General features: G+C 35.2%; 1 protein-coding gene across 7 annotated transcripts; it reads left to right on the top strand.

Moving 5' to 3' along the window:
• Positions 1 to 479: 479 nt before the first annotated feature.
• Positions 480 to 10,246, top strand: LOC145727118 (uncharacterized). Of its 7 annotated transcripts, none has more exons than XM_081976573.1 (14): positions 480 to 822; positions 884 to 956; positions 4,373 to 4,556; positions 4,605 to 4,744; positions 7,382 to 7,577; positions 7,632 to 7,742; positions 7,867 to 7,977; positions 8,030 to 8,245; positions 8,293 to 8,452; positions 8,845 to 9,108; positions 9,164 to 9,305; positions 9,363 to 9,486; positions 9,544 to 9,740; positions 9,792 to 10,246. In XM_081976573.1, the coding sequence occupies exons 3-13, from the start codon at positions 4,434 to 4,436 to the stop codon at positions 9,727 to 9,729; spliced, it is 1,773 nt and encodes a 590-aa protein (XP_081832699.1). In that variant the 5' UTR covers positions 480 to 822; positions 884 to 956; positions 4,373 to 4,433; the 3' UTR covers positions 9,730 to 9,740; positions 9,792 to 10,246. The 7 variants fall into 7 exon arrangements, with proteins under 7 accessions (XP_081832699.1, XP_081832704.1, XP_081832697.1 ...); XM_081976578.1 differs by having other exon boundaries at positions 481 to 822; positions 9,408 to 9,486; positions 9,799 to 10,246; XM_081976571.1 differs by having other exon boundaries at positions 483 to 822; positions 9,799 to 10,246.
• The last annotated feature ends 1,700 nt before the right edge of the window (positions 10,247 to 11,946 follow it).

An 11,946-nucleotide genomic window follows, 5' to 3' on the forward strand; every position in this document is an offset into this window, starting at 1 on the left:
CGTTAGATGGCGCTTGTATTTTGAGGTGTTCTTTTTATGCTTTACAGGTGGTGCTAGTTACTGAAATTTTACGTAAATTTAAATGTCTTTTATAGTAATGACACTTCAAGCAAACACTAACTTTGATGAATTAGTGATTCACATTAATTTAAACACTCACGTAAAAAATTATTTCTTGGAATTTAGATCCGACCTTTCTGTTCATATGTTGTTATTGCCTAAGGTCGTGCATAAATACATGCATCATTCATCAAGTTCTGATTAAGAAAACACGTTGAATGGCTATCACATTCCGGGCGCAGGTAGATGTTTTTGCAACACCCGACTGTTGATCAACAGATCGTTGAATTTTTGAAATTCCTTAACTAAGCAAACAATTCCAAGATTGTCAAGGCGTGGTTCCAGTTTGATCAACTGGAAGAGCAAAATGGCAACGCGGGTTAGGAACCATCAATGTCGGTATCCGTCTTAACGTATCGTCGAAATTTTCTGTTAAGACAGTACCTGGCTGATCTAAGTACCCGACCGTACCCCCACCACGTACCACATTCTCCAACTTTACCTGTTGTGGCGGTCGCAGTTACCTGCGACCCGAGAACGGCTTTCGTGGCTACGTAAGCGAACGACTACAAGAAATCCGTTAATCGCAAATATTTACCAGTTTTCGGGGTGTTAATCGCAGTTTTACGAGCCTATTTCGACCCATTTAGACGATTGCGAAGGGGTCGTTAGGTCAAGTTGAAGTACCCGGGTCCTCCGGCCCTACCAGACTCGGATCCGCGTGATCACGCGAAGTGTGAATTTCTTTAATAACAATTCAAGGTGTGTATACGGACTGGAATTTCTGTATAACTGTTTGTGCTGAAACGTGGATTTTCTGTAGGTTTCGACTGGAATTTTAGCCTTTTTTTGTACCAGAACGTGGATGGACTGTATAGTCTTAACAATTTCTTAGGGTAAGTTCAGATATTTGCTGGGTGCGCCATTCAATTCAGTGGCTTTCAAGGCTAGAGGAATTCTTGTCATAGTCTGAAGGAGTCACATTTTTTTGATGGCATTCAATATGTTACCACGCCGAAATTTCCGCATAATAGCAACATTAAAACACACCCTAAGGCAAAAAAAATCACATTCTGATGGGTTTAAGAGCATTGTATCGGTTTCGTATAACCAAGCAGAGGAAGGTCTGGTGAAATCTGAAGAAAAAATCCTCGTAGTGACCAAACATTGCCAGAGGGCAATTCTTTAAAATACCTGAGAAAGTTTAAATCTCTACAGTAAACCAAAAATTGATTTTATGAAAATCAGCTTTCTTATAATATTTTGTTAAAAAAGTAAAAAATTAGAGTTTTTTTAGATTTTTATTCTATAAATATTAGACTTATGGTGCTTTAGTGAGATTAGGTTAGTAATTCAAGTTTCGGGGATTTTGGTGTGGTCTATTTTAGGTACTAAAAAGTACTTTAAACTGCATTAAATTAGTTGTTAAAGTGTGATGTTAAGATTAGCATAATATGGAGATACAAATGGGAATTTCCTATCAGTTTTGGCTGCTTTTACTTGCAGCTATCAGAAGAGTTTTGTATAAATTTTTTTTTATAAAGTTTAAATCGTTTAATTGGAGACAAACAGAATGGTTGTTTTCAACTAATGTTCCCAAATGAACAAAAAAAAACTAAAAGTCTAGGAAGAATCACAATTTTTCTTTAAGGCCCTAGTGACGCATTAAAAAGTGAGCAATGACGTAATTTGAACAGTTTAGTAAATTAAGGGTTTGTCAAATTACGTCATCGTGACGTCTCACTCACTGTGTTTATTTCATAGTCTCAAAACCATGTTTACTGAACCACCCTGTGTCAAAACCACGTGGCTAGAAAATGATTCTTGGGCCCATTTTAAGAAAACAACTAATATTTTCAAAACTAAAATAAATTAATTAATGTAATTTTAAACAATGTATGCCTTATTTACATAAGACTTATTTGGTCTGCCATGCCAAAAGTATATAGTATCTAATTTTTCAAAAAACAGATGAGTTTGATTCAAGATTTTTTTTGGATTATATCCGCTAGAACACCTTCTATTTCAATAAAATTTCATTTTATGAAATTAGAAGTGAAAGTTGTCAGGAATAACTGAAAGGCAAGAAAAAACGTAGTTTTAGAGAAGCTCAAAATAAAATTTTATAAAAATCAGTCTTTTCTTAGTTGGGTTTTAGAACGCTTCTTTCAGCCATTTTTCTAGATGACCATACATAAAAACGTTTTTTTTTCTATTATCATACCATCATCTTCTGATTCACACATACAAGTACATTACTCGGATGTTTCAATATTTCCTACATTAAATCATCTACAAACAATACCATCTTAATATGTCTTTGTTGCAATACAAAACGCCTTCATACTTATTGGTCTTAGGTATTTTAAACCTACCGTCAGTTTAGTATTCGATTTACTCTCTGATATTTCTCATCGAAGTATGATTATTATTAATAACATTTTAGCATGTTTGATTGTTAACTAGGCTGTTAAGTTTATTAACATGGCCTTGGGCAATTTGCAACAATTTTCGTGACTATTGCCTGTAATGGAATGTTTACGTTTTAGTTTCAATTTCGTTGTTGATTTCTTTTTATGCCTTGTTAGCCTGGAAATAATTAGGATCAACGTTTTAAATGGGCAATTAAAGGAGCGAGCTGATAACAAACCGGAATTGCATAAAGTCTCTGAATATAATTAATTGGGTTGTGAACTAAGCTGACCTTGTCCGAAGCCGCGGTATTTAAAACAAATTTTCTGATCGATTTTAAAACCCGAATTCGGGTCAATGCTAAAGAACGGTGTGTAAGTTTAAGAAATTAACGGAAATATATTACCCTTAGTGGTCGTTTTCTAAAATTCTAAATAAATAAAAACCGGGAGTATAGTGTTAGTGTGTCACTGATGGAATTTATGGCAGTTAAACAATACAACGTACGGTGCATTCATCTCTAAGAGAAAGTCCAGACCATCGCATATTTGTTTGGTGATTTACTTGTGTGTGTGTGTGTGAGTCAGTAAATATATTTTTTTAGTAAACCAGTGCATTACTGGAACACTAAAATATTTCAATTTTGATCAAAAATAATAATTTAATTTAATCTCCATAATTCAAAAATTGTTGAACTGAATAAATGTTATGAAATAAACTAATTACAGATAATTTTAACCGTAATCTTACATACATCTTATTATCATGATAAGATTTCAAATAACACTCATTCAGTACTTTTATACCACATAGACATTCTCAGGCTTACACAACATTTACGTAAACGTGCAATAAATAATTCCATGAATCTGGAATTCCATGCCACTTTCCTTAGGTTAAACAATATCCGACCGTAAAATCACACCCGGAGAGAAATGCGCATATTGCAAACTAGTACCAATAGTTCTGACTAGTAAATTCTAATATTTTCGAGCCGCAATCATAATTAACGGTTTTGTGAAGAAAAAAACAGTTCATAAACCAGTGGCGTTGTGGCGTTTTGTTTGAAAACCAGAACTGTAAAACGGTACCGTAAACAAAATATGAAATGACACCATGGGAAAATTCTAGGAAGTCGGTTTGGTTTACCGGGTAATTAGTATTTATGGTAAAGGTTATATGCATCGCAAACAGAAAACTGAATTTGCATTAATTTATGTATAATATAAACAATTTCCTTCTTAGTTGTACCTACATGTTTACGTAAGTCTACAACTATAAATCAAACTTTTTATTAAATTGAATGTTGTTGTGATATGAGATAACGTCACAATCAAAACAATTAAATATTACCGACTTTCTTTTATTATTTAATTAATTTTCTCTAATGCTATTTCCAAGCATTTGGTACTGTTTTAAAAATAACTTTTTCAGGTTAAGAACCAGGTTATAATTTAGCCTTCACTTATTAATTGATTAGTTTCGATGGTTTTGCCTCTAACCACTTTTTTAGTAAGTTAAAGTACATATTTAAGATTTTTTACTACTGACCTCAACTTCAAGGTTGATCGTGCATCAGTGCTAACAACAAAAAAATCCCCACTTGAAATCTAAATTTAGCAGTAAAATGATGATTTGATCATCATGCCATCATCAAGCATATTCAGCCATACCACTAATATTAATTAATATGCATTGCAGTTTTTTTTTTTAATTTAAACAGGTACCAGGATGCTTTATTGTTATTAATTTAGCAGTTAACGGATGACGGTTGCTCAATACTGCGTTCTGGTATTATTATTATTATCATATTTTCTAATGCGTATACGTTACAAAATATGACGCTTTCACACTATACTTGGCTCAACTGAACATAAAATTAACTTTCTTCCTATTACAGGTAGCTCAAAAATCATCATGCTGAAATAACTTCAATACAAAGCTGATATACAGTCCGAAAAATGTCGGAATCCACCCCAATATGCAGGTGTCGGGTGCTTTATTTGGGTTCTAGTGTACCGCATCAAACCAAAGACGGCCTTCAAGGAATCCAGGAACCATTACAAGAATTATACCCTGAAGAGGTATGTTAGAATTATTTAGTTGGTTCAGCATTGAGAATTGGTTTTTAGGGTGCCATTGGTGCTAAAGGAATAGACAGTTGGCTTAGTGTCTGGTCAAATGGTATTCTTCTAGAAAACGTCGACGAAAACCACAAGAAAATTACCAGGTTTTTCCCTATAGAGAGTTTGCACTACTGCGCAGCTGTAAGGTAAATTAAGTATTTTTTGTATGTCTTTGTTAACAAGGTTTTGTTAAATCTGGTTGACCATAACATATCAAACTGTAATTCTTTGGTAGGACTTATTGCCACATCTTCACATTGCATATTCACTTAAAATTATAACAACTGGCAACATTGATATCAAGATAAAATGGCAGGAACTATTTCAAAATAGCCACTCATATACTGCAGGCTCATGACCTTAAAATATATGGTTCGCATGTACTTCCAAGGAATCATTAAGCTAATTTACTCGGTATAAATTAACCATACACGACTGAACTTTTCTTCCATAATACCCATACAGGGTGATTTTTTCGAAATCAATACAAATTTAAGGTTACAGTAACTTAGAGTAGTACGTGTCTTCTCTACCATAACAAACGCCCCGATAGTATGTATTCAGTTTCAGATCGTTACGGTCCGATCCTTCTTGGACTTTTTTCTACGCATGACTAACGATTTAGTTGCAAAATTACAATATACTTTTCACTATGGTATTATAAGGTTTTTTTTCTTTAATCTCGGGTAGCAAACCGAATTCAACAACACGTCTTTCATAAGCTGTACAGAAAGAGAGAAAAAAGTTAATAGAGATAATTGCCACACACTTTTCTATGTATGAGTGTGGTAAGATGGATTTGATGTGGTTGGTGAAATAACGTCAAATCATATATTTTTTGCTTTTTCAGCTTAGGAATACTGAAATTTTTGGTATAAACGTAGTCAAAAATAGTCAAAAAATTATAATTTCTGGAAAAAATTTTTCAACATTTGCACTAAACTGTTTGAAAATATATGACACTATGACATATAATCAAAGGAGTTAAAAATAGCTATTTATGTAACTAGTTACGAAAAGATCGATTTTGTGTAACGAATGAATGTTTGTAGGGCGAGCGCAGCGAGGTCCTACAATTTGAATGAGTTACACAATAAGACATTTTCGAAACGTGTTACATACATAATTTTTTCTAATTTTGACCAAAAAGCGGTAAAAACCATCTTTTAAAGTGATTTAACACAAATATTCACTTTTATAGCACCTTGTATAAACAGTGACAACGACATGTTATGATGGATGTCGCCCATATGTTTCTACGGAAATGCATAAAAACAGGGAGTGATGAAATGAACTTTTCATAACTAGTTACATAAAGTGATACTTTATGTAACTAGTTACATAAAGTAAAACGTTTTGTCACTCTAATCAGTTTTGAAAAGTGTCACTTTATATGCCAAAATTAGAAAAATAATATTAATTGACATTTTTTGATGTAAATAATAAGTTACAAACCAAGTAGAATCTATGTTCTGACATGTACGACCAGTTTTACGTGCAATTAACGTTGATTCTTATGCTCGACTTACAAGTGGCGATATTATCTGTTGGTCTCATTATTCCCCACGGCATTTCCAGAGAACCATAATTATATTAATTAACCTGACCAGGGAAATTGAAAACGCCACCTCGTTGTGCAATTGGTTTGACTGAAATTTCCTGTCCATCTTGACTTGGACAGCAAAAAAATCCATATCGTAAAATTTTCTAAAATTGCGTAAGAAACCGATATCGGTTCCGAGAAGAACAGGTTTTGGAACGAGATTCTTCAGATTGGCCTTAAGAAGGCACACACAAATATGTTTTATTCATTAAGAATTCTTCAGTCGATAATTATTTAAACTGCCGTCAGGTGCAGCCAGGGTGGTACCCGACACTCGAATATTTCGGCCACATTTTCACATTATAATCGTGAAAGTTGGATGGTCCAAACAACCAAGTGTTGGTACACACTCGTCTATTGTGTTTCATAGTCCTAAATAATTACGTATTCATCTCTGTGTGATGTTTCCTGTACCTTCGATTGTGTTTTGGTTTAAGTATGCATTAGTATAAAGAGAGTGTTACTTCCTCTTGAAGATGTTAAATCAAATTTACGGAACTAATCCCTGACAAATCGAAGCATTGAAAAAGAGGGAAGTGTCCTCACTTGATTAACTAGAGTAATTTGTCGTGTAGTGGCATGTAACCAAATCCTACACAAACATTACGAAGCTTTTAGTCATTGTTCGACTTTTCAGTTAAATTTGCCGTGAAATTGCCAAGCGATAAAATGTTTACATACTTGTTAACCGTTTTCGATTCTCTGAGTACACAAATTGATTGTCAACCCTTTTAACCGCTGAAATTCTGACAGAATCACTAATGCTTCTCTCAAGATTTTGCAACATTGTCGATTCTTTGACTAAAGTCGATGTGGTGATAGTAAAGAGATTCGCCACGATTAGCGGTATTTCAAGGTTAGAAGTCAACATTCCTTCTTGGCGAGCTGAGCTTTAGTGTATTAGGCAACACGTTATTAACAAATTGCATTCGTAAGTAGCCTCGCAGATCTTGAAAGTGGCTTCTTATACAAAACAGTGTTGTCGATACATTTACAAAGTCTCAGAAGAATCATCTTTAAGATCAAACAACCGAAACCAAGAATCACCCTCTTGAAAACCATTTACATTGACCGTCACAGATATTAATTTGTTCATGCTTTGCGTATCAAGCTTGAAGGTGAATGGTTGTTTTAGTTAACAATAAAAATTAAGCAATTACAACAAAAATGCAATTTTCAGATACGTTCTAGTCCCAGAAAAAAATACTTTACATGCCCCTTCGCCAAAGTTTCTACCATTAGACTCGCCGTTTGCGAGAACGCCCAACCCTACTCATCCTCCGTTATTTGCGGCTATTTTGAGGAGAACGACAGGCATTAAAGTTTTAGAGTGTCACGCTTTCATCTGCAAACGGGAAGTGGCTGCCAATGCTTTGGTAAGTCAAATCTAAAAATGTTTTCTTAAAGTTATAACATTTATGTGTCAATAGGTGCGCTGCTGTTTTCACGCTTACGCCGATTCTAGTTATGCCAAACAAGTCGATACTGCCGGAAGTATCTACGGAACTTTGGCTTCCGAACGACTAACTAATAAAGATAAGGTGAGTAAACTTACGCCAATGAACCGCACTGTATAAATATTAATATTTAATATTGTTCGTTTGGTTTCCTCTGATACGTTTACCGTGAGAAACCCAGTTTGAACCTTTTTTTAATCTTTTACAGATAGATGAATGGAAAATGAGCAGGTCTCAGTCAGGATCCACAATGACCATTAACACAATAGGAAATGGTAAAGATGACGTGAGCATCTACAACGGAGATGAGAATCACAAAGTATGTCAAATACAATTAATTTTTTTATGCGGAACGCTTAACAAAATGAAAGTTGCAGGTTTGGGCAGGTAGTCAAGACAATTTGGATGGAATCTACGATATTTATGCACCCTCTACACTGAGTAGACCATCCAGACCAAGACAAGTAACCCAACCAGTTGCAGTACCTCCACCACCAGCCAAAGAAAAAAAGAAGAAGAACAAAATGCATTCCAAATCATTGGCCGGATCTAGAGAAGATTTGTATCATCCTATGATGAACGGAAAGGTATGTTATTATAAATACACACTGATTCATTCACTAATATTTGATAGTTACAGGCCAATAGTGTATCAGGGACTTTAATGAAACCCAGGCATAGTATGCCTCCCCAAATGGCAATGCAACCAGGGTCACCCCAACCCATGTATATTGTGGGACCACCTCCGGGACCGTATCAAGGCACCTTACCCAATCCAAAGTTCTTCAAACACGGTTCGTAAATTGATACATTTTATAACATCATTGGAAACTAATAACATTCATTCTAAATCTCTTTTTGCTGGTTGCAACTAAGTTGAAACTTACAATAACCTAGTCCTTCCAACAAAAGACCACTGACTTAGGCTCCTTTGATACCTAGAAAACCTTCTGACATTTCGGTGGAAAGCTACCACTATTTCAGAACATCTAAAAACAACAACATAGTTGATTATAACAGTTCTATTGTCCCAACAAACCTTGTTGGTGCGATGAATCCCAACTAGCAAAACAAAATGACTATTGATTAACTCCTCTCAACTGGCTTTGTTGTTGTGGTCTTCCTTCTAAGAAGCAGCATTTGCAACATATACTCTTCTGAAGATAACATTTTTTCTCCGTTACAGGCAATACCTTTTCGCACAGACCTAGAGGAAAAATGCTGATTCCAGCTCGACCTATCCCCCCACCTATGGTACCTGTAGGCCCTCTCATAATCCCGGCCCCCACCACTTTAACGAAAAACAAAAAAAAACACAAACAGCCGACCATGGAGGAACCCATCTACATGCCCAGCAATCGAGCAATGAGCCCTGTTGCCAGTTATCAGCCAGTCACATTCCCCCATGAAGCCTACTTAATGCAGCAGTATGCAACCATGGAAAGTCAAGGTTTGTGATTTGTAGTCACTATTTTTACCACTTAATGCTGAGGTTTCTGACACAGGAAAGCATAGGAAAAGCCGGGAAAAATCGGTGGAAAAACAACAGGGAAAACTGAACAAAAAGCTGGCGCAAAGCATGAACGGCCTGGACGATCCCAACCTAATCAGAGACGACGAAAGTCCCTTCAATACTGGAATTTACAGGTATGCGCTTTGTTTTTTGCATGTTGCACCCTATTTGAGTATGCGCAATTTTTTTAGGAAAAAAGGGCATCTTAACGAAAGAGCATTTTCTTATTCTATTAGGCAGGAGCACAGGAGCCGGAGTTACGGCAGTCTGGCCAATTTGAAATTCGCTAGTCCCATACCGAATGGCATTCATGACGTAAGTCTTCCTCTTTGTCATTCATACTCTTCAGTCGTTATAGTTAATGAATTTTAGGATGTAGATCGTGAAGATATAAAAAAGGAACGGGAAATCATGCAAATGGTTCAGGACCTGGATCTTTCAGGAGATGAGCTGGAACGGTCCGAAGTACCTAGAGGAATGTACGATCCTCGAGTTGTTGGACCTGGACCAGTTATAATGACTGGAGCGCAAATTAACGGGAGAGGTCATCGAAGATAAAAACTCTATAGGTAGGCACCCAAGGAAATTTTTATGGTAACGTAAAATGACGTTATTTTGAGGGTTTAGGTTCAAATCGGCATTACAATTTATAATAAACACCCTGTGAGATTCTATGGAGAAGACTTTGGGACTGCTAGATATTTTTTTGCAACTGTACAGTTTATAGTCAACATCACTTCTTTTCAGGTTCTAATTGTTAGTATTAGGTTAGATTACAGTGAAATTAATACTCTTATATTACCATATAATTTAGAGTGTATATTGCAAAAACACACTTTCAAAATTGCTCAAAAAGAATTTAAATCAACTATTATTAACATACTTACAGTGTTACTTACGGTTATATTATAATAGTATTATGTTTTTCTGTTTAAAATTGTAAGTGCCATTAATAATTATTATTTTTATTATCGTACGACAATCCAGGTTATGTTAAACCCTGTTTTATTTAAGAAGTTATAAACCTCCCAGTGTGTATATAATAATAGTGAATAAATAAAAAATAATTGTATTATTATTTATTTGCAATGCATTTGAAAAAACAAGGACTAAGTAGGGTTTATAATCAAATTACTATTATTAAACTTTCATTTAGAATTTTAAGCTGTTTTTACCGGCATTTTACGTTTTATTATAGAATTTATGTATTATCATTTCAATTAAAAATACTGCAGCCCCACTACAAATTCCACACATCCAAATTATGAAGATTCCAAAAAAATCTTCTAAAACTAGTATTCTTCCTTCGTGTCTGTTCAATAATTCTTCAGTTTTAGCTGTGCTCTTACTAAAAATATGATGAGAATCCCCCATTTGTCTAACCAGCAAAGCCAAATGTTGAATTCTTGAAGCTATTGGCATTTTGGCTTTTGTGTAATACGACCCATAACCTGGAGCAACCACTTCGTCGATTAGCTTGTACTTAAAGGGTCGATGGTGTCTTAGATGCCACAAAGCGATCTGTTCGAAATGGGTTGTACTACCAATAAAAGCGTTTTCTTCACCTTTTAGGATCATTTTAAGCCATTTTGTTTTCTGGACCTTAATTACCTCAAATTGCGGAGGAGTTGGACAGTCGGTGACGTACATTTTCAAATTGCTTGCTAATAACTGTTCTAGAGTGGTAATTTGTGGCAAATATTCATCAGTCAAAATAGTCCTCAAGAGCAGTAAGTCCATGACCATTGCGTTCACGATACTGAACAACAACCAACCAATTTTAACAAATGTCTTTTCGTTACCAAATTTGGGATAAGAGGATTTCAGCACCAAAGCCAAGTAAGACAGATAATTCAAACTTTTTGGTTTCATCGTGAGATACTTATCCAAAACAGCTGTCAAGAAACACAACAGAATCATAGTACCTAAAAACAAGGTGGTAAGTTTGGTGATGAAGCTTTTCCACTTTGCAACAGGTTTGGATATTGGTACTAAAGCCCTTAAATTATTCATTTTTTGTGGGTATATGAATGTGATGAAACGTTGGTATTGTTTAGGGATTGAGTTAGCGGTGAGGTATTTATAATTGAGGTAGAGGTCTACGTCTTCCTTCACCATTAGCGGAAAAATCATGTCATCGTTGCTTTGGTCTCTATTTAGTTCAATGCTGATCAAAGACATGTTAAGATAAGGTTCTAGTGAGTCGTGGAATAAAGTGTCAAACTCGTTAGATTGATCTTGAAGGGGATAATACTTTGGAGTGTAGTATAGTTTGAAGGGATGTCCCATCATGTTGCAGTATGTACAAGGAAACTCCTCAAAACGTTCACATTCTGTTAGTCTACAAACCTCCAACTGGTTGCTGTAAAACTTGTAGTTTGCTACAGTTAAGGTTTTGTTGAAATAGATCAACACAAACTCGGTGACGCCGTTGTGCCAAACTTCCCTGGAAAGCACTTGAATTGTGCTGAGAACTTTGATGGGAAAACACAGAATAAATTTAAATTTTCCACGATTTTTAAATCGAGGTTTATCAATTAGATGTTTCATCTTCTGACGAAACTGTACCACATTTTCGGCAAACACCATAAAAAGTGTCAATTTAGTGTCATTAAAGTGCAAATCCATGTGATCAAAAACATAACTACCACATTGAGCAACTTTAAGATACTCAGACAAGACATCCAGGCAAAAGTTATTCTCAACAGGTGCAATGATGTTACATAAAACATACTGATGAGCAGTATTGTTCAACTGCTGTAGAGCATACAGCTT

This window comes from Ips typographus, linkage group LG3 (genome assembly GCF_016097725.1).
Source record: "Ips typographus isolate SLU linkage group LG3, UJ_Ityp_2.0, whole genome shotgun sequence".
NCBI lineage: Eukaryota > Metazoa > Arthropoda > Insecta > Coleoptera > Curculionidae > Ips > Ips typographus.